The following is a 26,647-nucleotide window of genomic DNA, read 5'->3' as shown; positions in this document are numbered from 1 at the left end:
TGGGGTTGTGCTCTTCCCCACTCTGACACCACCGGCTGCTCCTGCCTGGCCTCGGCTCCCTCCCCAGGCCCCTTGGGCCTGACAGCAGTCTGTTCTAATAACAAGTGAGTGACCGGGCCAGCAGTCAGGGCCCCAGGCCCGCCTGTGAGAGTGTCCTGAGGATGGGATGCAGGCCCAGACGCTGTGACTGGGCCAGGCGCATCTGGGGCGGGCAGGGGAAGGGCGGCTGAGCTCTTCACAAAGGAGGCTCATGCAGGACGCGGGTCCGCTGTGGGCAGGGCGTGGGCGGCTGTGAAGTATGGCAGTCCCCAGATCACTGCGTGTGGGGTGGTCAGGAGGGGTTGGCTGGATGGACAGCCGGAAGATGGCCCACGGCCTCTCCTCCCGCAGGCCGTGCATCATGAGCGCCCTCGCGTGCCCCCACCTCGGGATCGGCCTCTGGCTGTGGCTGGCTGTTGCTGTGGGACTCAGCCAGGGACGAGGTAAGGACGCGGTGGGGGGTGCTTCCTGGGAGCGTGGCCCCAGTCAGCGCCCAGCCCCAGCCCAGGCCACACCTGCCCAGGCCGCAGGCCCCACTGCCGGAGCCTCTGCCTCTGCCCTCCCGGGAGCCCCGTCCCACGCTGCAAGCGAGGAAGGACGGACCCCGAGGCCACCTGTGCCCCTCTGCCCAGAGTGACGCGCTCCGCTTTTTGCGGGACCTTCGGCCTTGCCATTTTTCAGCCTAGCTTGGGGATGCTGTTGTGTGTTTTTTAGTTTGTTTTTATCACAGTTATTCACACATTTTGCATCTAATTCTCTTAGAGTCGTGTTTTATTTTGGGTTATTTGGGACCCCTCCTCAGTGTAAAGTTTCCAGACAGCGCAAATCCAGAGTAGGGAGTGAAAACTCGTCTTCTTCCTGTCCCCCCGGAGGACAGCACCGTTCTCTGCTGTCTGTCTGCTGCCTGCTTCTGGCACTTTCAGGCACAGGAAGAACGCGGGGCGGCCCAGCCTCTCTGCACGGCGCCCGTGTGGCCAGCCAGGGGACTCTTCAAGCTGGAGGAATGTGTTTGGGGACACCCCAAGCTGAGGAGCTGGGCGGACATCCTTGCCGAGCTCCCCGCGGGGGTGCTGGTGTGAACAGGTCCTGGGAGGGCCACTCTGGCCGCCAGCGCACTGGCTGTGCCCCCAGCCGAGGCGGGACCCCCCCGCCCCGAGTCGAGCGAGGGGAGAGGCCACACGTCACGGCCTGGATTACTGCCAAGCCCCGTTGTGTCTGACTCAGGGTCTCTGTCAAGAGCCCTCTCCTTGCTGTTGACGCGGTCGCGGCAGCGGGGCACACCACGCGGCGACACCTAAGTGGACTCCGCCAGCCACTCTTCTGTGGCGCGTCCCCATAGTTCTGGTGCTGCGCACTGGCGGCTGCCGCACTGCCGCCGGCCACGTGCCCGGGTCCCTGGTGGGGCCAAGTCACTCGTGAGCCCACAGACACCTTGAGGTCGGGATTCATTCAGTACGATGGGTGGTCTCCTGGCCCCTAGGAGGGCAGGGTGGCTGGGGGCCCATGTGTTTGGGCTGCCCGCCCCGAGGATGGCCCTGCTGAGGGGACCGGGGCCCCTGACACGCAGACCCCAGAGGCAGCTGGGATGCTTCCTGCAGGGAGTGAGCAGCGCAGCAAGACAGAGGGCTCTTCATGAGCAGGAGTGGGGGTGGGGGTCCCCGCTCACAAGTGGCTTATTATAGCTGCCACATCAGACATTCCCTGGTGCTCCCATCCGGGGGCCCAGTCCAGCTGCTTCCCACTCTGAACCACTGGTCATTGTGCCTGCCCTGGGCGCCCCCCACCCCTGCCCTGCCCCCCACACCCCAGCTCTTGGCTGGGGCATCCAGAAGAGGCCCATCTCTGTCCCTGTTCTCCAAAAATAGCCACCCCCGCCACAGGGCTCCCAGAAGCTTCCCCGGGAGGCCAGGCTGTGTCCCAGGGCCCAGTCCTCCACTGCCCTTCTCTTCCCAGGATGGCCTCGCCTCCCCTCCAGGGCTGTGTGGACTCTGGTGGGGAAATCAGGCAGCTCCAGGCCCCAGGGCAGCCGCCGCCATGTGGGCTCCACACTGTCAACGGGGCTATTCCCACCGACCCTGGATGCTGGCCCGGCCTGTTCAGCAGAGCCGGCCAGGCCTGCCTCCTCGGGTCAGTCCTGACCACCGGGTGCTGTCTCCCCAGAGAGCAGCCGCCTGAGGCTGGCCGTGCTGCCTGAAGACCGGTTGCAGATGAAGTGGTGGGAGTCGGAGGGGAACAGCCTTGGCTACCTGGTGCAGGTGAAGCCCATGGCAGGTAAGGCGCCCCTGGGAGGAGGGCCAGCGGCCAGCGGTGTGGTCTGTGCCCAGCCCTTCGTCCCGCACCCGTGTGTCTGCCCCACTGATGGGGAATGTGTGGTTGGAGAAAGGCCCTCAAAGGTCCCACCGCTGTCCCCCCACATCTGGCACATCAGAAGGAGCTCAGCCAGTGTCTCAAAGAAACAAGGGGTGTGTCCTCAAGCTTAGATCCCACCCAGAATTCTGCATGCCAACCTCATGGACAGTGTTAACCCACATTTTACAGGAGGGGTGCCAAGACCCCTGCAGAGGGACAGCCACAGAGCACCCCCAGCGTGATGTCGGCTGCTGGTCTTGAAAACTTTTCAAAAATTGAGGTTTGACACCAAACATGAGTGTATAATTGCAGGAACTGGCACCAGGTGATGAGCCCACGCTCCCACCCCAGAGTGGGAAGGGGGCACCCCCAGCCCCGCTCAGGCCCCTCCCCTGTCTCCATCCTGTCTCTCTCCCAAGAATAACCCCCTTTCTGACTTAGGGGTAGTTTTCTAATATTTTAATTAAGCCAAGTTTGCTCATCCTATTTATCAAATCTTTTCTATTTTTGTTACTGCTTTTGGTCTACTTACCTTATTAGTCACCGAGCGCAGCACTTTAGCCCCCTGCTCGTTGTAGAAATGTCCTCTGCTTGTCTCAGCGGACTTTGTATGTTGGGGTGCACGTGAGTCTGGAATGACTCCATCTCGCTGTGGAGTGCCGCCCAGCACCTCTCTCGGGTTTCCGTCTGCGCCAGAGCCGCCGGCTCCGCCAGGCGCTGTCTGCACTACATCATCTACTCAGGCTTCTGTCACCTGTCACCATAGATGCGCCTTCCAAGCAGCACATAATTGGTGCTGTTTTTGTCCAACGTGACAATCTTTGCCTTTTAACTGAGACTTTTTTCCATTTACATTTAACGAAATTACTGATGTATTTGGGTCTAAATCTTTATTTTCCTATTTACCTTTTGTTATACTTGTTATAATTTTTTCTCTCCTTGTCCTCTGTGAAACTGAATTTTTATGGAAAAGATGAAACACCTGCAAAAGAAGAGAGCGTAGTATAATGAACTTCATGTTCCCATGGCAGCATCAACAGTTGTCCATCTGTGGCCAATATTGCGTGATCTCTCTCCAACTCCTTCTATACACTGTGTTATCTTAAAGCAAATGCAAGACATCATGTAATCATATAATCCTGTCTATGAATAGGTTAGTAGTTTTCTCTAAAAGGAAGGACTCGGAAATAACTCCAGTACTAGCATGCCTAAACAGTAAAAATATTTCAGAGCTGCCATTAAATATTTTGTTGTGTTCTCATCTTCCAGTTTGTCTGATAAATACTATTTATACTTGACTTTCCATTGGTATCCCAACAGAATCCACACATTCTATGTGGCTCCTGTGTCTCAAGTATCTTTACTTTACAACTGTTTCCTCTCTCCCCTTTTCTTTGACATTTATTTGTTGAAGAAAGAAGATCACTTGTCGTGTGGAACACCTGACATTCTGTTTTGCTGGCGGCACCTCCATGGTGCCGCGTAGACTGTTCCTCTCTCCCCGTATCTCCCATAGGCTGGCACTTCTGTCCCAGAAGTTGGTCAGATTCCGATTTGATTGTATTTTGTCGACAGAAATCCTTATAAGTGATTCTGTGCAGTTTCCGCTGTGCCACCAATGGAGTACACAGTGTCTGGTGTCTCTTTTTTGGTGAAGTTAAGATTGATCAGTAGGTATGAGATTATTGAGCCCTGTTCATTACTATTCTGTGTCCCTATCATCTTGGGAGCTGTGGATCCTTTACTCTTGTAGCAGTCACCCTGGAGGTGACCACCAGCACGTTAACTCGTCAGCGCGTCCTGTACGCGGCCACTACACCACCTTTCCCCACGTAGAGATAAGGCCTCTGATCATCACGACCGTGTTCATCCCCTTTCTATGCACGTTAATTCTGTATCTATATTAAATCACAAAACACATTTAATTACTGTAGTTGTACTGGTTCATCATTAATTTAGACCAACTCACATACACAGCCCTTTTCTTTATTCCTTCCAGAGTCTTCCAATCTGGGATTTTTTTTTCCCTGCCTGAAAATACTCCTTGGTGTTTCCTATAGTACAGGTCTGCCAGATGCAAATTCTCTGGGCTTTTGTTGTTTGCCTGAAAATGTCTTCATTCTTTGTTCTTGAAAGATACTGTTGCTGGGTATAGAATTTGGAGTGGGCACTTTCTTTCTGTACAGTCCTTTTCCGTCTTCTGGCTTCTGTTGTTGTCCTTGAGCTCCAGCCTGACTGTTGCCCCTGAGACGTGAGTCCTCTCTCCCCTCCCTCCTGACTGCCTTATGTTTTTCCCTCTGTTTAGTTTTGAGCACGTTCAAGCTGATGTTCTTGGTATGGGTCTCTTCTTACCTCACTTCAGATTCACAGGGCTTGTTGGGTCTGGGTCTTACGGTTGTACGGTTCTGGAAAATTCTTCAGCTGAGTCTCTTCAAATACCATTTGTGCCCTGTTTCCTCTCCTTTCTCCTTGTGGGATTCTCATTACACACGTGTGGGCCCTCTCCTGTATCTGTGCCTCTTACTTTCTTTTATATTTTAATTCCTTTGTTTCTCCCTTCTTAATGTTCTGTTTTTGTTCTGACCTATACTCCACTGTTTATCTCTTTGTTTGTGGGTAAGAAGCTGTTAAATCATTTTTAGAATTCCTAACTTCAAGTTTTTGCTTTTGTATCCTAAAATTTCCATTTGGAAAATATCCATTTGGTTTTTATATTCGGATTTCTTTTTTACTGTTTCTAGTTTGACACTGAACTTCATAGGCTTATCCCTAAATTTTCTAACTAGTTTGCATAATTATTTAAAAGCCCCATAACTCCATCGTCCAGAGAATCAGTGGGTCTCTCCCTATTGTCTATTGTTTCTCTTAATTTTCTGTCGCTTCCTCTTGTTCCTTGTACTCCTGGTTACTTTTCATCGAGTGCCGGCCATTGTGAAAACTTACAGAAATTATCTGTGACTTTCTGTAACATTGTCTTCCTTCAGAAAAAAATTGTGTTTGTTTCTGACAGAGGCAATGGGAACTAGCAATTTTGGGTGATCTTTGTTAAGTTTTAGAAGTTGAGAGTATTTGAAGCTGGGCCTCCGTCCTTTTAAGGCCTGGTCTATTCCCATTGACTTTTGCTCCTAAGGGTAGATCTTTACAGTTTCAACCCAAAAAATCGGAGAGGGGGCATGTGCCGAGGATCCACTTCCTCACGGGGCCCGGAGCTCCTGTTCTTGCCGCGCAAGCCCCTGTGACCCGGGGCCTCATGGCCTCTCCTCCAGGCACCCTGCGTTGCTCGTTCAGGCTCTTCTGACAAATGACTACAGACTGGGCGGCCTAAACAACACTTGGTCCTTGTGGTTTGGGGGGCTGGACACCCGAGGTCAGGACGCTGGCACGGCTGGGTTCTCGGTAAGGACGTGCTTCCTGGTTTACAGATGGCTGTCTTCTCACTGTGTCTTCCTCACGCGCCATAGAGAGCAAGGAAGCTCCTGGGGCCTCTTCAGAGGGACGCTGACCCCACCATGGGGGCCCGGCCTTCATGACCACTCACCCCCCAGAGGCCTCACCTCGTAGCACGGTCGCCTTAGGGGGCAGGATGTCAGCATGTGAATGCCGGCACTCCTGTAGCGCAGCCCCAGGCAGCCCTGAGTAAGGCGCCCCGGTGGCTGCGCCCCTGCTCGGCGTGTCGACCGTGGCCTCGCCACTTCTCCCCGCCTTGCCAGCTCTCAGCAAGCGGCTTCTTTAAAGGCCCTCCGCCCAGCTTTCCCAGCTCTCGGAGGGAGGGCCGTGTGGCCTGCCCAGTGCGCCATAGCCCGTGGTCTGCGCGCTGGGGTGGATGGGGGGTGGGCAGGCACCTTGCAGCACAGCCGGGAACAAAGGCAGCCTCAGCCAGCGCGCTGGCGGAGCTCACGCATCAGAGCTGCTCGCCTGCGATCTGGTCAGGGCTCTGCCTTTAAAAACTGCTTGGCTTCTTCTAAAACTGATAAGCCTGTAAGAGTTTGTGGGGATATGGGATTAGGACTCTGTATGCGTGAGGCCCTGGCTATGTGAAGCCAGCTCCCTAGCCAGCGGGGGTGGGGGTGAGGGGCAGGTGGGGGGACCTGAGCGGGCTCGGAGGAGAGAAATGCCAGCCCCTGGGATGGGGTGAGTGTGAGCAGAGCTGACCCCAAGAAACCAGGAGTCCAGAATCCCCAGGCTGTGTTGTGTGGTGTGGCACCAGAGCAGGGCAGTGTGTGTGTCCGTGTGTCCATGTGCACGTGTGCACATGCACACACACACACACACACACACACACACACACGAATCCCACCATCGACTGATTGCTTATCACACATCTGTGCAGGCGGGCTCAGGATCTGCCAGACGGCATTAAATACTGATTCCACCACGGAGTAACTGTGTTGCTTGGTCCCTGAGGCCTCGGTTTTCCCACCTACAAAGTAGGGGCAGTGGGTTTGTGAAAATCATGCAGCTTGAGGGGCGCCTGGGTGGCTCAGTTGGTTAAGTGGCCGACTTCGGCTCAGGTCATGATCTTACCGTTCGTGAGTTCGAGCCCCGTGTCAGGCCCTGTGCTGACAGCTCAGAGCCTGGAGCCTGCTTCAGATTCTGTGTCTCCCCCTCTCAGCCCCTCCCCTGCTCATACTCTGTCTCTTTCTCAAAAATAAGTAAACATTCAAAAAATTAAAAATCATGCAGCTTAGGGGCGCCTGGGTGGCTCAGTCGGTTAAGCGTCCGACTTCGGCTCAGGTCATGATCTCGCGGTTCGTGGGTTCGAGCCCCGCATCGGGCTCTGTGCTGACTGCCAGCTCAGAGCCTGGAGCCTGTTTCAGTCTGTGACTCCCTCTTTCTCTCTGACCCTCCTCTGCTCACGCTGTCTCTCTCTCTCTCCTAGAAATAAATTAAAAAAAAAAAAAATCATGCAGCTTGATGAACGCGACACACATACAGTGACTGCCTGAGAAAGTGGCTCTTAATTATACCAGCGGCTCTTGGAGCTCCCTGAGAGCCACGGTACCCCCAGCACGGGGCCTCCGCCAGCCACACAGGAGGGCAGGGTAGGCCTTCTCTCCACCTGCAGGGGGCCGGCCCCCCCCACCCCGCCGGCCCCTGAGGCGGGGAGGCACCTGCTGCTCCCTGACACCCGGCTGCAGTGTCTCCAGCTTTGCCTCTGAGCAGACGGCCACGTCCCCTTTGGGACTGGACTTGTTTCCAATACTTGAAACAGCCTCCACCTCAGACTATGCAGGTGTTGACAGGCGCGCCGGCGCCACGCAGTCCCACCCCTGTGCTCAGGGCAGGGAATTTCTCCCTCCCCAACACACACCGGCCCACCTCGGGGGCCTCGATCTCTCTCCCCACCCCAGGGGACGCGGAGCAGGACGTCATGCTGACCACGAAGGCCCCCAAGGCCACGGTGGGGGGCCTGAGCCCCTCCAAGGGCTACACCCTACAGATCTTCGTGCTCACCAGCTCTGGGACCACCCTACTGGCACAGAGGGAGTTTGTGAGTAAGTCCGTCATCCGGTGTGGAGCGCAGCCGCCGAGCGGGTGCGTGTGGGAAGGAGCTGCACCCTAGCCTTGCTCTGGCTGCTGCTGTGGCTCCCCACGCAGCCCCTCCCCCCCCGCCCTGCTCCCACCCTGGGGGATCCTGACAGCCGCCTCTCTGCAGTTGAGGAGTTGAAGAGCCACTCTGTGAGCAGGAGCAGCCGGAGGCCAGCTGGGGCAGCCCTGGAGCCCACGCCCGCCCACGTGGGGAGCCCAGCCCCCGAGCCCCCAGTCGCCTTGTCCCCAAGCCAAGACCCACCCACTCCTGGTGGCTCTGAGCAGGATAAGGGTAAGTCACTGGGGAGGGAGCAACCTTCTGCTTCTGCCAGTTTCTCTTCACGCGGCCCAGGCTCTTCCTCCCACGGGACCCCACACCCTATCTTGACCTGGAGTGTGCCTGCTGCTGCCCTGGCCTCACGCAGATCACGGGGCACAGGTCCGCACTGGGGGTACGTTGGGCTCCAGTGCACCTTGCTTTCTGCCTGTGTGTGGCAGATGAGTGGTGACACAGCTGTGCCCTCCCCCAGGACTGCTCGGCGAGGAGCGGCACTCACCCAGGGACCCCGGGGGCAAGGCCCCTTCTCAGCCCACCGTAGACCACGCCAGGGCCTCCAAGGGCAAGACAGAGCCGCCGGGTAAACAACCGGGGCGCCGGCTCCCGTGTGACCCAGCGCAGGGCAGGCAGGGCTGTGCCCCCGTTAGATGGGGGTCTCCTTGTGCTTGGCCTACCCGGGAGTCTTCACGAGAGGTCTGTCCTGGTGTGGGGCTCAGCCTGGAGGGCCTGTCCATGCGGGCTCTCAGGGAGCCCCCAACCCAGACATGGGACAAGCCGGTGAGACCAGCCCGGGGCTGCCAGCCATGCTGACCCCTAGCCCCCCCAGGGGGCACCCCCTTGCCTAGCCTCTGCCCGCTGGCCCCCACATGGACAACACACACAGGAGCACCCAGGGACCTCATTAGCCCTCTCTGGGGGGAGTCGGAGGGCTGACACAGGGACCAGCATTCACGCAGGGACTCGGTCGGCCCCTCACTGGAGGCCAGAGCCCCATGGCCCCACCCCCTCCCCCAGCCCCAGGGAAGGAGATCCTGGGGGGCTGAAACCCAGCCTGGAGCAGCTGGGGGGGCCTGTGGGGTATGGGCTGCGCCCAGCTCCTCACTGCCCTTCCTCCCCGCCCTCCCTCCCTGCCCAGCCAGCCCCCAGTTCCGCTGCACACCCACCATGCCTGTGGACATGATCTTCCTGGTGGATGGGTCCTGGAGTATCGGCCACAGCCACTTCCAGCAGGTCAAAGATTTCCTGGCCAGTGTCATCGAGCCCTTTGACATCGGGCCTGATAAAGTCCAAGTTGGTGGGTACCAGGCCCTGCCTACCTTGCATCCTGCCCCCCCGCCCCCGCTGTGAGCGTCCCCATCTACCAGCACGCAGGGGATGCCCGGCTCTGAGGGGCTGGAAGTCGGGGCGGAGACCCAGAGCCTCCTGGAGAAACAGAAGGAGAGCCCCAGCAGTCAGTGTCACCCGACAGGCCAGGCAGGGGGTCCCCAAAGGGGCAGGCGGGACCCCCAGGCAGGGGTCCCCATGGGGGCAGGCAGGACAGCTGGCTCCTTGGGGGCACGTTCTGGTGACCTCTCTGTGGAACACAGGGCCTCCCTGGCGTCCTGGTGAGGCTGTGCATAGGTCAGGCGGCTCGCAGACGCACACCTGCCTCCGCTCACCCGCCCCACCCCTGCTGCAGGCCTGACTCAGTACAGTGGAGACCCCCAGACTGAGTGGGATCTCAATACCTTCGGCACCAAGGAAGATGTGCTGACAGCTGTCCGCAGCCTCCGCTACAAAGGGGGAAACACGTTCACAGGTCAGCCTGGGCCCCCAGAGACCCCACCCTTGAGGGTCTGTTTCTGGGTCTCTGTCCCGCGGGTCAGCCTCCCAGATGGAAACTTGCGTGTAAATCCAGCTATGTGGGTGCTGAGCCTGATGTGCTCCTTTGTAGAAGGCAAATGTCTCCTTATTGACCTTTGATGAAAACGTGGGCTTCCGTCTCCCACTGGCAGAACCTGGGTCTCATCTCTGCCTCTGGGTGACCCCCCCCCCCCCCGCCTGGAGGGGCCAGGACTGACTCGGTGGGCACTGTGCTGGGGTCAGCGGCCAGTGGGGAGCACCGGGCAGGGAGGGCACCAGCTCCCCAGGAGGGGCGCTGGCGCCACACGCCCTTCACCCTCGCTGTGCCCAAGGCCTGGCCCTGACACATGTGCTGGAGCAGAACCTGAAGCCAGGAGTGGGGCCCCGTCCAGAGGCGGCCACGGTGGTCATTCTAGTGACAGACGGCAAGTCCCAGGATGATGCCCCTGCCGCTGGCCGCGTCCTCAAGGACCTGGGTGTCGACATCTTTGCTGTGGGTGAGTGACCCCCGGGCCCCTGCTGGGGTCCTCACAGCCCAGCCGCAGGCTCAGCTTGCACCCCTGGCTGTCTACCCCGGGCCGGGGGCTCGTGGGGCTCCCTGCTCACGCAGCGTATGTGGACCTGCCTGCTGTGTGTGCCATGCTCTGTGCCACAGGCACCAGCCCCCACCCACCTCACTGTGCTTGCGCCGCTGGCTGGTTATCACCTCCGCCCCTTGAGCAGGGAACTGTGGATATGGGGGCCTCCTTGGTGCCCCAGACCCCCAGTGCTGGTGTGTCCCAGGTCCCAGGTTCATGGGAAGGCCTGGGCATTTGTGGGACTCTGAGGAAAGCACACCGGCCTCCCCCCGGCCCCAAACCCCATAGAGATCAGGCAGGCAGGGCAGAGCCTGCAAGGGGCCTTCGGGGGTCCAGCCCCACCCGCAGCAGCGCCCAGCTGCGGCCTCTCGGGGGGCCTGGCAGGTGACCGGCTCTGGGGCCTCCAGGATCTTGGGCACGGAGCTTGCTAAGGCCCCTCGAACTGCAGGGTGACTTAGGCAAGGGGCCCGGGCGTCTTGGCTGTAAGATGGGCAGCGGCGCCCAGGGGGCAGGGCCGGGGGCGTCCTCACGGCCGTGCCCTGTGAACAGGCGTGAAGAACGCGGACGAGGCGGAGCTGCAGCTCCTGGCGTCCCAGCCGCTGGACCTCACCGTCCACAACGTGCAGGACTTCCCCCAGCTCGGCACCTTGGCCGGCCTGCTCAGCTGCCTCATCTGCCAGAAGGTGCAGGGCAGGAGCAGGGCCCCAGGTGAGCGGCGGGTGGGGGAGGCCGGGCAGGGCCCCCCTTGCTGGCTGCGGCGCTGCCCGGCCACTTTGGGCAAAGGGACAGGGCAGTCGTGGCACCTCCGTGGTACGCCTTGCCCTCCCTCTCTCCCCGGGTCCCAGCGCTCTGAGGGTGTCTGCAGCCTGGGCGACGCCCGCCCCTTCCAGAAGTGGCAGCCAGGGAGAGCAGGGGGAGCTGCTAAGGGTCGACCGTTCTCCCCCCTGCCCCACAGGTACGCCGACAGCGGACGCCCTCTTCACTCCCACCAGCTTGGTTGTGACCCAGGTGACCTCCTCCAGCATCCACCTGTCCTGGACCCCAGGCCCCCAGCTGCCTCTCAAGTATCGGATCGTGTGGCAGCCTTCCAGGGGTGGCGCCCCCAGGGAGGTGAGACGTGGCCCCTACCTGCCGGCGCACAGCCAGGGCCGCTCATGACGCGGCCGTGTGGAGACAGAAGAGCACGGTGAGGGTGGCCCCGCCAGACCCTCAGCGGCCCCTGAGCCGGAGCCCCAAGGGCACGCTCAGGTGGCCGGTGCGGAAGATGGAGCGCCTGGGCACGCTCACGCCTTTGATGGCTGCTTGGTGGCCGTAGCCAGGGGTGCAGCCGTGTGGGAAGCAAAGACTGACCGCAGCCCCCACCAGAGCTGTCTCCCTGCCCTGCACCCCTGTGCCCACCCCCTGCACCGCCTGCACCCCCTGCACCCCCTGTATCCCTGCACCCCTGCACCCCCGTGCACCCCCTGTGCCCACCCCCTGTACCCCTGTGCACCCTCTGTGCCCACCCCCTGCACCCCCTGTAACCCCCGTGCACCCCCGTGTCCACCCCTGCACCCCCTGTAGCGCACCCCCCGTGCACCCCCTGTGCCCACCCCTGGCTCCACTGAGGCTCCTGTTGCAGGCGGTGGTGGAGGGGCCCACCTCGTCCGTGGAGCTTCACAACCTGACAGCCGGCACGGAGTACTTGGTGTCTGTGTTCCCTGTCCTCAAGGCTGGGCTCGGGGAGGGCCTGCGGCACCTCGTGACCACAGGTGGGTGGGGCAGAGCCGGCTGGGCTGGGGGTTCAGGGGTACCCCACCTGCAGCCTCCCCTTGGAGCCTCAGCAAGGGCGGGGCGGCAGGCAGGCCCGGCCTCAGCCCAGTCTCTGACCCTCTTCTGAGCTGCTCAAGCCTTTTCTGGAGCTCACGCCTACCTGGCCTGCCACGAGCCCTCTTAACACTTTACTGGGATATTTGCACGTGCAGCTCGCAAGTGTGAGACTGTGGTTGTTAGTCTGGCCCCTGAGGGTCACCACAGTCTACCGCAGACCTTGTCCTCACCTAGAGGAAGACGCGTGCCCCTGGCCGCTGCCCCCAGCCCCTGGCAGCCTCTAGGCTGCTTTCTGGCTCACGCACTGGCCATTTCTGGACCTTCCGTGGAGGTGCGTGGCGTCTTCAAGGTGCCGCTACCCTAGGGGCCCTGCCTTAGACAGAAACCCACAGGCGGCTGGGATTCCCCAGAGCTGTGAGCTGGAAACCTGGCCCCAAGTGAAGTGCGGGCACGGAGGCAGGATGGTCTGTGGCCTTTCCTCCCACCTGCGTCTGCCCGAGACAGGCTGCTCGGAGCCCCGCCACAGGGTCTGCTCGGACCCGGCCCCGCTGCCATTTGAACAAGAGGCCCTGGGTTGCGTGTACGCTTTCTGCAAAGTGCTGCTTTCCTAAAGTGTCTGCCTTCCCCCAGCGCCTCTGCCTCCGCCCCAGGAGCTGACCCTGGGTGCAGTGACACCCAGGACCATCCGCCTTGCCTGGCAGCCATCGGCCGGGGCCACTCAGTACCTGGTGCGGTGCCTGTCAGCCTCCGCCAAGGGCCAAGAGGAGGGGAGAGAGGTTTGTGGCGGAGAAGGGTGACCAGGGGTGGGGGCAGATGGGGTGGGGAGGGTGGCGGGCAGGGCCCAGCACGAGCGCCACGTCCCTGCAGGTGCGGGTGGAGCAGCCCGAGGTGCTTCTGGACGGCCTGGAGCCTGGCAGGGACTATGACGTCTGGGTGCAGAGCCTGCGAGGGCCCGAGGCCAGCGAGGCACGTGGCATCCGAGCCAGGACCTGTGAGCGCCCGCCTACCCCGCTCTGGCTCCCCCCTAGCCTTCCATGGGGGGTGGGGGGATCCCCAGCAGGCGTAGCCACTGGCCCCCCCCCCCGTACACTTGGGGACAGGGCGCTGACTGGCCCCTGAGGCCGTGACACGCCCCACAGCCACCCTGACGCCCCCCCGACACCTTGGCTTCTCGGATGTGAGTCACGACTCAGCCCGTGTTTTCTGGGAGGGCATCTCAAAGCCTGTGCGTCTGTTCAGGATCAGCTTCATCTCCAGCGAGGGCAGCCACTCAGGGCAGGTGAGAACAGCACCTGCCAGGGGCCACTGGGGGGCGTGGTGTCCAGCGGGAGCAAGGTGAACAGGGTATGGGGGGGTCCCAGCACCTCAGCGCATTCACAGTTGTTGGGTGTCGGCTGGGCCCCCAGGCTGTGGAGCAGCACTGACCATCACTTCCTGGGGGGCCCAGTCTGAAGGGGTCGGGGGGAGAGACCGGGGTGGGGGGAGGCAAGGAATCCGACCAATACACATAAATGACACCCGTGACGAAGTGTGCGGGGCTCGTGCTGTCGGGACAGGCTGGCTGGGCTCCCTGGGGGCAGTGGGGGGAGGCCCCGGGGGGCCCGCGTGTGTGCTGGGCTCCCTGCTCCCAGTGCATGCTCACTCGCCTACTCGGGAGAGGTCGTGGGCCGGCCCGCTGGCGGGTGCCTCCTTCCTGGGGGGGGCTGGCCCCTCCCTGGCTTGGGGGGTTGGCTCCAGGCCTCCAGCCACGCACCTGCCGGCTTGCAGGTGGAGGCTCCTGGCAGCGCCACCTCGGCCACCCTGAGCGCTCTGTCCTCCGCCACTGCATACTCCGTCCGCGTCACCTGCCTCTACCCCGGGGGCAGCTCCTCCACGCTGACCGGCCGCCTGACCACACGTGAGTGGGCAGACGTTGCGGCGGGGTCCCCAGGCCGGCTCCATGCCTCTGCCCAGTGGATGGTTCACAGTAGCACGTAGCTGCTCCAAGCAGTGCTGAGCCAGGGGCCCATGTGCCCAGACAGGTGTGATGACGGGGTGTAGGCCCTCGAGGGCACGGCTCAGGGCACCTCTAGGAGCAGGGCTCGTGCCCAGCCTGCAGCCGGGTCCTGGGAAAAGGGGGGAAATGTGGGCATGGCTGCTGGGTGGGGTCGGGGGTCCCTTCTGCCCCCCATGGGGCGGTCACTCCCAAGTGTGGTCCTGCATCAGTGAAACCTCCTTCACGAGCACATTAGGATGATTCCCACGAGTCACGAGGGACTGGGGTGCGGAGGCCACTCCTCATGGCATCGGCCTCTCCAGGCGCTGCCCCCCAGCCTCAGTCTCCCCACCCCGTCTTCCAGGGAAAGTCCCCAGCCCGAGCCAGCTCTTGGTGACAGAGCTCCCTGGGGACGAGGTCCAGCTGGAGTGGACGGCCGCGGCGGCATCCGGCGTGCTCGTCTACCAGATCAAGTGGATGCCCCTGGGAGACAGGAAGGCCCGCGAGGTGTGGGCTGGAGAGAGGAGGGCCACCCCCAAAACCCAGCTCCGGGAGGGCTCAGCCCCTGGTGCTTCCTCCCAGGGGCAGCCGCCTGCCCGCGGCCTGTGCGCCGAGCCCTGGGGAGAGGACACCTCTCCGCGGGGCGGACGCCTGGCCCTCCTCTCCACAGATCTCTGTCCCAGGGACCCGGCGCATGGCTGTCCTGCCTGGCCTGCGAAGCCGCCTGGAGTATGAGATCACCGTCCGGGCCTGCTACAGGGGTGGGGCCCGCAGCGACCCTGTGTCCCTCCGCTACAGCCCCTGTAGGTGACCGCCGCTCTGCCCCCAGCTGTGCGCGGAGCAAGAACAGCCCAGAGGGACCCCAGACCCTCCCAGCTCCGGGGGCCCAGGGCCTCTAACCCCAGAACCACTGACAGGCAGCTCCCCGAGCCCCTGCCCCTCTGACCTGACCACGTGGGTCCACGGCGCCCCTGAGCCCTCCGGGCAGGTGTTTGGGGGCGGCCGAAGTTTCCAGTCACCTGGTACGGCAGACTGTCCTGGAGCTGAGCTGGTGTCTAGTGGTCCCACGTGTGCCACAGGACGGGGGGGGGGGGGGCCGGGTGCAGGCGCAGACCCCCGCGGGGCAGGCTGGCCATCCTCCAGCCCCAGCCTGAGCCCCCCGAGTGGTGCCCGCCTCACAGCACACCGGAGCCCCCCCTCCGACCTGGCCCTGGCGTCTGACTCACCCGGCAGCCTGCGCGTCAGCTGGACGCCCCCTAGTGGCCACGTCCTCCACTACCGGCTCACCTACGCGCTGGCCTCAGGCTTGGGACTCGAGAAGTCGGTGGGTGTCCGTGGGGCAGGGTGGCCATGGCCCGTTGTGGGCCCCTGGCCCTGGGCACAGCGGGGGAGACACAGCTCTTCTGTGACCCGACGCAGACAAACGGAGGCAGAGATGCTCCAGAGGGGGCGGCTTAGGTGACCGCGTCCCCCGCCCCCAGATTTCTGTTCCAGGACCCAGTAGCCACGTGACGCTCCCCAACCTGCTGGCAGCCAGCAAGTACAGGGTCCTGGTGTCCGCAGTGTACAGAGGAGGCGAGAGCGAGGCTGTGTCTGCCGTGGGCCACACAGGTGAGGGCGCCGAGACCCCAGGCCCCAGCCGGGCCCCCGGGAGCCTAGAGCCTGGGGGCCCCTCGCCGGGGTCCTGCCGGCAGCTGTGGGGAGCACTGCAGAACGAGCAGAAGGGAATCAGGGTTTCCGTGGAAACCGTCCCCGTTGTACGGCACCGCCACCAACCCGAGGGGTCGGACCGTATCCGCCCGCGAGATGCGCGCAGGCTGGTGTGTCTGGGGCCCCGGCTCTCCGAGCTGCGCTCAGGGGGTGCAGGCAGTGTCCAGCCCGACAGGCATCCTGGGCAAGCCGGACGTGCACCACAGACAGGGAGCCTGGCTTCCCTCGACGCCCCGGGGACAGGGACATGGCCTCAGTCGGCCCTGGGGGACGGCCACCCACAGGCGGGACCCGCTGAGAGGACACACGGAAGAGCAGGGGACCCGCGAGGGCACTCAGCTGAGCCACTCCAGCCTCCCTCTGTGTCCCCTCCCTGGGGCCACCTAGTTTGGGCTTGAATGCCTCTGGGGATGGGTGTCTTCCTACTCAGTGGTGCCTTTACTGCCCGTGAACAACTTCTAAGCACTCGCAGTGCACGGGGGGGGGGGGGGGGGGGGGGGGGGGGGGTCTGCACAGCCAGACACCTGGTCGGCGTGTCCCCAGGTCAGGGTGTCCATCTCCCTGGCCCTGCCACCTGGGGCACATTGAGTGGCCAGAAACCTCGGGGTTTGGTACCCAGTGGGAGCACCCCCGAGTGCATGCTGTCTTGCGGGAGGTGGCAGTGAGGTCCCTGAGGGAGCAGGGCACCCTGCCAGTCCCTCCCCTGAGGTGTGGGGACCGCAGGCCGAAGACCAGCAGCTCCAGTGCGTCTGCAGACTTCAGGGCAGGGTGCTCCCGGGTGGGGGCGCAGCCCCGTGCCCGGGCCCCTGACCGACTCCCTCTGGCCTCCCAGCTGCCTGCCCCGCCCTCAGCCCAGACGGCTCCCTCCCAGGTAGGCCTGCCCTGTGTGACAGCTGAGCCCACCCCACACCCCCACCTGTCCCCCCCTCCTCTGGGGAGGGTGCCCTGGGACCCCCACCCACCGCGAAGGGGCAGTGACAGGGAACCAAGGTCCTGTGGTCGTCGGAGGCACCAGTCAGGACTCACCTGTGCAGGAGGTGAGAGTGGAATGAGGCTGCCAGTGCTTTATTCTCGCCTCACAGTCGAGGTTACTGAGGCTTGTCCACGGTCCCAGCTGGACACGGCAGAGCAGAGACAAAGCCCTGGGCCCCCTAAGGCCTCCTCGAGGCTCCCTGCTGACTGGCAGCCGGGTGGGGGGCCCAGCACAGGGTTCACCCAGCATCTTTAGGGCTTCGTGGGTCTGAGACGCTCCCAGACTCAGGGCTGATATGAGAGCCGCCCGTGGTCAGGCAGATGTGCGCAGGCCTGAGTCTCCGGGGCCCAGTGTCCCTCGGGCCCCCACGGGTGGTGAGGCAGGGCCACTCCCAGCTGGGTGCCCAGTATAGGACTCCTCATTGGCTTTGTGCGTCACAGAAGGGGGCAGACGCTTTGAGCCCTCTGGGCCGGGGCGCACGCTGTGACCGGCCGCTGAGCACCCTGGCCTCTGCCAGGCGTGGGGTCGCACACGGAGGGGTGTGGGAGGCCGAGGGCTGTGCAGCAGAGGGGGAGGCCGGCGGGTGGGCGCCCCGAGTACGCATCCCCTGTGGTCCCCACGTTCACCTTCTCCCCATCGACGCACCCCCTCTCCTGTCCCCTGACTCCTGCTGTCTCTTCGTGTCCTGCCCCCGGCCCTCATCTCGTGTCGCTGATTATCCCCTGGCGTTGCTGCCTGTCCCAGGCTTTGACCTCATGGCAGCCTTCGGTCTGGTGGAAAAGGAGTACGCGTCCATCCGCGGTGTCGCCATGGAGCCCTCGGCGCTCGGCCGCTCCAAGACCTTCACGCTCTTCAAGGACGCCCAGCTGACACGCCGGGCCAGGTGGGAGGGCCGGGGACGGACCGTGGCCCGAGAGGGGGCAGCTGTGCAGTGGGGGTGGCTCCTGGGGAGGCCCCACCGCTCTGTCCCCCAGAGCCGACCGGGCGGACCTCCCCGGAGAGCAGGGTTTTCCAGAGGAATAAATCTTGCATGGGTGGAACGAGGCCACGTGTGGGTCCGTGTCCATGTGGCCCAAGCACCGATCAGACTTGCAGACTTACGCACAGAGGCCCCCGCTGTCTCCCGGGTGGGCTCTGATCAGGCCAATCTGCAAATACCTGGTTTGCCCCAGCGGCTGCTCTGTGACCACATCTGACACCCCCACCCCCCGTTTGTGGGGAGATCGTGAATCGAAACTGGAACTGTGATATGCACAGCAAAACCTCTTCTTAAGTTAATATGTTGTAAGTTATCAACGCAGTCATACGCCCTGTAATGGAAATTTGAAAAATGCAAAATAGGTAATTTTACAGAACGCAGCCAGCACTGCTTAGATGCAGGACCTCCTCCGGGTCAGCAGACAGCAGGGCAGCCTCACCGCCGGCCTCAGGGGTCCTGGCCGCGCCTCTTCCTGGGTTAACTTCTCCTTTAGGCGGTGGGCAGGTCTCACTTTTGCGCGGGGGGCTGAAGCCTGTCTCTTTCTCGGTGGCCTCTCCTCTCATCCAAGCTCTAGCGTGGGGTTCAAGCCCCGCAGCTTACGCTCCGACTCTCAGGGCAAACCCTACCTGGATGCCACCACTGTCGTTATCGCTGTGGGGGCCGCTCCCCCGGGATTACCCCTTTTCTGCATGTGACAGTCTTGTCCCGGGGCCCCCGCACTGGGCACTTCATGTTTCTCTGCCCTCTGGTGCTCGCTGCCCAAGAGGTGGGGGCAGGAGGCTCTGCCCGGGTGGCCCCCACTTCAGATGTGATCGTCCACCCCAGGTGAGGTCACCCAGCACAGCTCCCCCCCATGATAGCTGCTGCAAATGGGGCTCGGGGCTCCTAAGAGTAGAAAGCGTCCCCCCCTGTAATGGGGTCAGGAAGGCTCCCCAAGAAAGTGGCAGACAAATAAGGGCAGGGAGACGATGGGAAGGGAAGAACCTCAGGAAGAAGGAGCAGCCTGTACCAAGGCCCTGGGGTCAGTCTGTTTAAAGAACCACAGGAATGGGCAGGGCTGGGTCTCTTGCTTATCTTAAGAGGAAATGAAGGGCAGAGAGCACGGCCGTAGGCCTCTAGCAGCAGTTTCACTGGGTGATCGAAGACCCTGCTCCCTGCCCTTCCCAGCCCTCAGCGCCCCCTGGGGGCCCAGCCCTGAGCACTCCAACAGGCTCGGGACTGTGGGAGCGACTCCGGAGGGCAGGGCTGCCTATGGGCTCCTGACCGCAGCCTGCTGAGCCTCCCTGACCTGTCCCCTCTGCCCCCACGCAGAGACCCTAGAGAATGCGGTCTTGGGGGACGCTGCCCAGGACTGTCGTGAACACTGGCTGGGGCAGGGCAGCCTTGGGTCCCGGCCAGGCCTCAGGGGGCAGGGGGCGGTGGGCTGCGTCCTCAGGGCACGTCTTGTTGAACCCCCACCAGCCCGGGGCACTTCTGTCCCTTATGTACCACTTGTTACTACTGGGGATGGAGGCAGGAGGGGCCCAGCGTGGTCACGGACCCCTCTCTGCAGCCCCGGGTCTGGGCGACGGCGGGACCCCGCCTCCTCCCAGGCCTGCAGTGGCCCCCGCCTGTGCCCCGACAGTGACACCCAGCTGGCCGCCCTCCCGCCGGAGCACACCGTTGTCTTCCTCCTGCGCCTGCTGCCCGAGACGCCCCGCGAGCCCTTTGCGCTGTGGCAGATGACGGCCGAGGACCTCCAGCCCGTCCTGGGGGTCCTGCTGGACGGTCAGCCCGGGGGCAGGGTGGGGGCCTGCGGCTTCGGGTCCGAGGAACCCTGCCTCCAGGCCAGGCTGGGGGCCGCCCGCACTGGGAGACAGGAGTCCCAAACAGGGGCCCTGAGGCTGGGGTGCATGTGACTCCGTGCTGCCCTGGCACCAGCTGTCCGTTCCGCCCTGGGGGCCTCATGGGCTCCTCACCCCTCCCCTGCAGCCGGCAGGAAGTCTCTGACCTACTTCAACCACGACCCCAGGGCCACCTTGCAAGAGGTCACCTTTGACCAGCCTGAAGTGAGGAGGATATTCTTTGGAAGCTTCCACAAGGTCCGGGAAGGTTCCCGAAAGACCGAAGTGTACTTCCCCTGAGACCGTCCCCTGCTCCCCAGGCTCTGGAGCAGGCCCCCCCGACAGGTCCCAGAAGACGTGCCTGCCTCCCAACTGTAGGCTGCCTCGTGCCCCCACTCCCTCCCGTTTTCCTTGGACGTCATGTTGTCCGGTCCAGGCCTCTGCCCCTCTGCTCCCCTCTGACAGATGTCTTAATCTGGGTCAGAGAGCGCCCCAGCCCTTCCCGGGCCCCAGGAATCCCTGGGAGGGGTCTGCAACAGGTGTAATCTGCTCCATTTTATAAAGGGGAAACTGAGGCCCAGGGAGGGGGTGTCCCACTAGACCCGGGATGGAGTCGGGATCCTGGCCCCCAGGTAATGGGCCCTTTCTTCCCCCATCTGGCCTGGCCTTGCGGGCACAGACCGGTGCCCACCCCTGGTGGTGTCTGGCAGGTGCACGTGGCCGTGGGCCGCTCCAAGGTCAGGCTCTACGTGGACTGCCGGAAGGTGGCCGAGAGGCCCGTGGGAGAGGCAGGCAGCCCACCTGTGGCCGGCTTCGTCATGCTGGGGAGGTTGGCCAAGGCCCGCGGCCCCCGGAGCACCTCAGCCCCCGTGAGCATGGGCCTAGTCCTGCTGGAGCGGGCTGGAGGGGGCGCCGCAGCAGCCACGAGCTCGTCTGGCTGACCCGCTCTGCATTGTAGTTCCAGCTCCAGACGCTGCAGATTGTGTGCAGTGACTCCTGGGCAGAGGAGGACACATGCTGTGAGCTCCCTGCCTCGGTAGGTGGGCCCGTGCCTGCCAAGGGCGCAGAGTCCGGAGTAGACAGGATGTGCATCAGCACGGTGCAGGGAGAAATCAGGGCAGGCTTCCCGGAGGAGGTTGCCTCTGGGCCAGAGCCAGAGCCCTGGGCAGCTGCATGCAAGTGTCCTGGAGACCCTGGGGGCAAAGGCAGGCTGGAGTGTGTCAGAAAGCCCACAGCTGCAGGGGTGGCCACTGGCGTGTACTAAGGGGCCACTTCCCTTCTTTGTGGGCACAGTTGGGGTGTAGAGGGCTGGCCAGGAAGGGGCTTAGCCAGCAAAGCCAGAGGGACTGCCAGAGACTCAGGCGGCCTCCGCACCGTGAAGCCGTGGGCAGGGGTCCTCACACTGTGCCCACACTGCGCTTGGGCAGCCTGGGGACTGGGAGGGACTGGGAGAGGGCCCACGCAGGGCACCTGGGGGTGGGCACCACGATCCGGTCCCCGCCCCTCACTCCCAGCCACCCTGGCCCTGGAACCCCAGTGTCTGTGGCTGTCCAAGCTCTAGGTCAGACAAGAACAGGTAAGGGTCCACTTAATGAGTGGGGTCCCCTTTCTCCCAGAAGGCTGGAGACACCTGCCCTGCCTTCTCCTCCTCCTGCGCCTGCTCCTCACAGACCCCGGGGCCCCCGGGCCCCCAAGGACCTCCGGTGAGTCCATCCTCCGCTCCCCCGGGGCAACCTGGGCTCCTGGCAACATCCTGCTGCCTCGCACCACCGAGCAGCTGACCCAGCCTGCCGCAAAGACGGGACGCGCTCGCAAGCCCCCCCCACCGCCTCACCCTCCTGCCTCGTGAGACCCCCCCCGGAAGCCTCTCCTTCCCTCCGGCTTCCCTCCCCTGAACCAGCCCTGCTGGTGGGGGCCCCGGACCGTGCTGGTGGTGGCTGGCGGGCGTGACGTGGCCTGGCAGGGAGTCACAGCCACGTGGGCGGCCTCTGTCCTGGGTACCGTGGCTGTGGGGCCCCCACCATGGAGCGGGGCCGGCGCCTCTGCCAGTCCCGAGGCTCCGGAGCCCGTGCGGTGGGAATGTCGCTCAGCACGCGGCGGCCCTGGCCTGGCCGTCGGCAGACCTCGCCAGACGGGGCCGGGATTTGAACGAAGACCAGCCAGAACTGGAGACGGCTGTACCCGGAGGCTGTGGCAGGGAAGGGTGGGCCAGACCCCGCCCTGGACCCTTCCCCTCCTCCACCTGAACTGGGGGACTGAGGTCCTGGGGAGCAATGCTTCCAGGCCCTCGGCGGCCCCTGCGGCTCAGCCCGGTCTGTGACCTTGCAGGGCCTCCCCGGAAGGAATGGGGTCCCAGGAGAGCAGGGCTTCCCAGGCCCCAGGGTGAGTTGTGGGGGGTCCCATGGGGCCAGAGGGTGGGGGCCCACGACCAGAAGCCAAGTGCCCTGCCCAGTGAGGGGCCAGCTTCCCACCCCAGATCCCAGAAATCGCAAACGTCATTGACCTTGAGCGATCGGACAGGTGGAATGCGTTGGCATTTCTCCTACAGCAGCTCCAATACCCTGTGGAAGTTGCTGGAATTTGCTGGACTTCTCTGGTTGGACAAATATCCCAGGAATCCTTGCCACAGGGTTATTTTTCATATTAGTTCTTGGGAGCACTCCATAGATTATGGAAGCTAGCCGCATGTCTGTGACCTGCACTGTGACCAGGTTGCCCCCGCTGGCGTGGAGAGAGATACGTTTTGCTGTCTGATAGTCACCTGTGCATATTCCTATTTTATTAGGACATTCGAAAATCAAAGGCACATATTAAGCTCTGGGGCTGCCTGAGCTGGACCCAGCCAAAGAATTATTTTTCCTGGGGCTCACTTGGGGTGATTTTCGTGTGTTCCTGGCACTGAACTATACTTGAACCCAGTAAACCAGGCACCTATCACCCGTTAACGTGCTGCAGGGTTCGATTTGCTGATGCCTTAGGATTTTCTCATTGATATTCATACATGAGAATGTCTGCAGTTTCCTTTATGGAGTTTGGTACATTATATGCTTAAATCACAAAAATTCTTTGAAAGCATCGATTTTCCCCTGGAATCTCAGACGGTGGAAAGAGCGAGAGACCCGGGCCCTTAGGGACCGGGTAGTGCGCTCCAGCGGGGATGGAGCCTGGTGCTGGGGCATCAGAGCTGTGACCGGCCTGTCCAGGTCGGCTCTGCCACAGGGCTTTCTGTCCCCCTCCCGGTCGCGAAGGGAGAACGGGTCACTGGCTCTGTGACCTGGAGACGTGGCCTCGGTCAGTCCCGGGCTGTAGGGCAGGTGCCAGCAGGACACCCCCTCCCCCCCCCCCCAGGGTGGGCAGTGAGATGAGGACATCTCTGTAGGGGCCCCGGGTCCGCTGCCAGGGGGGCCCCTGAGGGCAGGATGGAGGCTTTCTCAGCCCCGCCCTCACCTGTGTCTGCAGGGGGAGCCCGGGCCACCGGGACAGATGGGACCTGAGGGTCCTGGGGGTCAGCAGGGGTCGCCAGGGACCCAGGGCCGAACTGTGCAAGGACCTGTGGTAGGTGCTGCCTCCCCTCCCCCTGCCCCGGCTGCATCCCCCCTTCCTCTGGGACAGATTGAGTCCTTTTCCTCTACAGGGTCCGCCAGGGGTCAAAGGAGAGAAGGGGGACCACGGACCCCCGGGCTTGCAGGTAGAGGGATGAGGCGCCGCTCAGGGTTGCGTGCGCAGGGAGGGCACGGGCTGGGGACCTGGGTCTCGGGGAAGGGGCCTCAGCCTGGCCAGCTGTCTCTGTTCTCTTCTAGGGCCATCCTGGTCACCAGGGCCCCCCTGGGAAGGTCGGCCTCCAGGGACCTAAGGTGGGAGAGAAGCCTGTGGTGGGGGGGGGGGCATCTGAGAGGCTGGGGGGTCTGAGAGGCTGAGGGGGTCTGAGAGGCTGGGGGGTCTGAGAGGCTGGGGGGGTCTGAGAGGCTGGGGGGACAGGGGCCTGGCCAGCCGGGAGGGGAGGCCCTGAGCTTGGCTGGCCTTGGCCCCCTTCACGGGTGTGGGTCGCTGGGTGCTGAGTTCTGCCCATGGGGGTGACATGGGCCACCATGGGGAGGGGCGTGTGGGGGTGCCAGGCCACCCCCCACGCCAGCCCACCCCGTCCTCTGTCCTCAGGGAATGAGGGGTCTGGAGGGGAGTGCTGGCCTGCCTGGACCTCCGGGCCCGAGGGTAGGTCCTCCTGAGAGGCCCCCCCACCTCCTAGGGCTGAACAGACCAGGCTCTGCTCTGTGGCTGCAGCCCCGCCCCTGCAGGCGACCTGGGGAGGCCTCTCCCTCCTGGGTTGGAACCTGGTGGGGCTCCTCCAGGCGTGCGCGTGCCCTGTGCCCAGGAGTGTGTGAGTGCCCTGTGCCCATGGGCGTGAGGCTACACCAAGCGAGGGTCTTCCTCACCCCTGCTGGGCAGGTTGGAAACGCCATGCTGGCACGGCCCCAGTCACCCCTGCACCTCGATCCTTGTGGGTCCGGGTAGCCGAGGGAGGGTGGATGGGTGAGGCTGGCGACAGGATCGGGACCAGCTTCTCCTTCCCTGCGGCCTCTCTCGGAAGCACCTCCCAGCCCCGGCCTGTGGTTCCCCGGGGGCCATGCTGGGCTCAGTGCTGGGAGCTGCCACCGCTCAGGGGGCAACAGTGTTCACACTCAGGGCAAGAGACGCTTTAGTGATGACTCACTGCCTGGAGGGGCCTCTGCCCTGGGTACGGGGCCTGGACAAGCCCCAGGGCAGGTGGGGAGGAGCCACACCCTCTGCACCCCTGCAGGGCTTCCAGGGTACAGCGGGGGCCAGGGGCACCGGAGGGCAGCGAGGACCCCCGGGGGCTGTGGGGCTCACGGTAAGTCCCCTTCCCTCCTACCAGCCAGACGGCAAAGGCGGGAGGCGGGGGAGGGGGGAGCAAATGTGAGTAACCACCTCCTTCCCGCCCAATCAGGGCCCCTTTGTAGGTTTTCGGGGAACAGGGGGAGGGGCTACGGGCATGAGAGAGTGGGGGGCAGGCCCAGTCCCAGCTGCAGGGGACTCGGTGCTGTCAGCACCCCAGGACCAGGCTCTGCCCCCCATCTTCTGAGAGTCAGGAGCCTCTGCCGCCGCCCCAGGCATGCAGCCCTCACCCGGCCCAGGACAGGGTCCAGGCACGTTGATTCTCTGTGCTGACCCACTTTCCTTTTTTTCCTCCGTTTCAGGGGCTGCCAGGGCCCAAAGGGGAGCGAGGAGAGAAGGTGAGTGAGGCGCCTCCTGGGGGGCGTGCGGGAGGCCGCTGGGCACAGCACTTGGCCATGTGGCCCATCTCCCCTGCAGGGGGAGCCCCAGTCCCTGGCCACCATCTACCAGCTCGTGAGCCAGGCCTGCGAGTCGGCCATCCAGAGTGAGTGGTGCGGCTTCCTTGTGAGGGCCCCGGAGCCCCCCCACCCCCGCCCCGCCTCGCCCCGGGACCCCTGTGCAGCCTCTGTCCCACCCCAGCCGGGCCGGAGGGAACCGCGGGTGCCCGTCACTAGCCGGATGGAGCCCTTCCCGTTGGCTGTGCACCAGTGAATGGGGGGGTAACAAGCAGGGAGCCCCGCCCCACGCCCCGCCCTGCTGACCCCCCAGCACGCCCTGCCCTGCTGACTCCCCCCTCCCCCCAGCTCACGTGCTGAAGTTCCACCATGAGAGCGCCAGGCCCCCCAGGCCCATCTTGCACCCCAGCACCCACGGTGAGGCCTGGCTCCCTGGAAGAGGAGGACAAGATGGGCCCCACCCTGAGGACAGAGGTACTGGCCCCCTGGCGAGGGCACTGCAGCTCCCCGTCCCCGGGGCCGGGACGCAGAGGCCACCAGGGCAGGTCCGGACACGGCCTGGGGTCCCCGGGTCCTCAAGGGGCCCCGTTCTCCCCGGAAGCCCAAGACCAGGGCCCCCTGCCCTGTGTCCCCCCCTCCTGTCCCTCCCGCGTGCCCCCTCCCTCCTTCAGCAGGAGGCCTGGTCTACTGACCTTGTCACGCGCCCCCCATCTGACTGGGGCTGTGGCACTGGGCACGGCTCAGGTGCTGAGCCGGATGGGAGGCTGATCGGGGGAGACAGAGCCAAGTGCCTGGGGGGAGGCCGGCCATGGGCAGGGCATCGGGCAGGGGAGTGGGGGCCCCCTGCAGGGAACCCTGCCCACCGCGGCCCATCGGAGCCCCCCAGACGCTGCCTTTGGGATAAATGCCCTTTTTTGTGCCCAGGCACCTGGATAAGGCTGGCCAAGGTCATGGTGAGGGCCCCCGCCACAGTTAACCTTGGCCACTGACCCGACAACACAAGCCTGTTTGGGGCTCAGGTGCCCACCTTCCCCTTAGAGCAGGGCCCCCGAGAAGGGAAACGTTACCACACACACCCCCGGTTCTGGCACCCCCTTCTGCTCAGGCGAGCCCGGAGCCCTTGGTCCGATGAGCAGCCCTCGGCCGGAAGGGAGCCGGGCTCCAGGACCCCGGGGAGGAACGGGTGAGCCCCCGCTTTGGGGAGGGGAGCTCCTGGGGGGCAGCTGTGGGGTGGTGGTGCGGCAGCGACAGAGGTTTCCGGAGCTGGTGAAGCAGCGTGGGACGAAAACACCAGTGGGGGGCGTCCTGGGCCTTGGGGGGCCCAGCAAGCCTGGGGGCACATGTGGAGGGGCCAGGAGAGCGCCTGGCAGGGGTTCGCATGGCAGGAGGGTGGGCCGGGGGTGGGCGCAGGTTCGTGCCCAGAGCTTGTGGCCCCGCGGGGGTGCACGGTGCCAGGTGGGCTAGGCTGCTGCCGTCTGGCCGGGCGCCACCTCCCTCAGACTGCTCGCCCTTGTCCGCTGCCAGGACGGGCCCCGTGCTGCCCGGAATGACCTGCCCCTTCCCTGGGCTCTGGGCACCGAGAGCGGCCGAGCAGGAGGCGCCTGGAAAGCAAGTCCCAGGAGGGACCTGGAGGCGGAAGGAGGGCTGGGGGCCTCCCCTCTGTGCTGTCCCAGCAGT

At 63.6% G+C, this 26,647-nt stretch overlaps 1 protein-coding gene across 1 annotated transcript; it reads left to right on the top strand.

Moving 5' to 3' along the window:
• The first annotated feature begins 400 nt into the window (after positions 1–400).
• Positions 401–26,647, top strand: COL20A1 (collagen type XX alpha 1 chain). The gene is made up of 37 exons (XM_039236938.1): positions 401–482; positions 1,379–1,454; positions 1,993–2,030; positions 2,200–2,310; positions 7,740–7,883; positions 8,045–8,188; positions 9,111–9,269; positions 9,654–9,773; positions 10,150–10,314; positions 10,945–11,142; positions 11,351–11,505; positions 12,017–12,146; positions 12,835–12,980; positions 13,072–13,195; positions 13,344–13,483; positions 13,972–14,101; positions 14,544–14,686; positions 14,850–14,982; positions 15,361–15,503; positions 15,661–15,790; positions 16,722–16,760; positions 17,607–17,745; positions 19,466–19,608; positions 19,813–19,922; positions 20,375–20,533; positions 20,623–20,700; positions 21,281–21,367; positions 21,993–22,046; positions 23,299–23,352; positions 23,465–23,518; positions 23,820–23,873; positions 24,460–24,531; positions 24,878–24,913; positions 24,993–25,041; positions 25,319–25,444; positions 26,076–26,153; positions 26,495–26,647. The coding sequence occupies exons 1-37, from the start codon at positions 401–403 to the stop codon at positions 26,518–26,520; spliced, it is 3,969 nt and encodes a 1,322-aa protein (XP_039092869.1). The 3' UTR covers positions 26,521–26,647.

The sequence above is a fragment of the Hyaena hyaena genome, unplaced genomic scaffold, assembly GCF_003009895.1.
Source record: "Hyaena hyaena isolate Hyena2069 unplaced genomic scaffold, ASM300989v1 scaffold_118, whole genome shotgun sequence".
NCBI lineage: Eukaryota > Metazoa > Chordata > Mammalia > Carnivora > Hyaenidae > Hyaena > Hyaena hyaena.
This window is presented reverse-complemented; position numbering and strand designations above follow the sequence as displayed.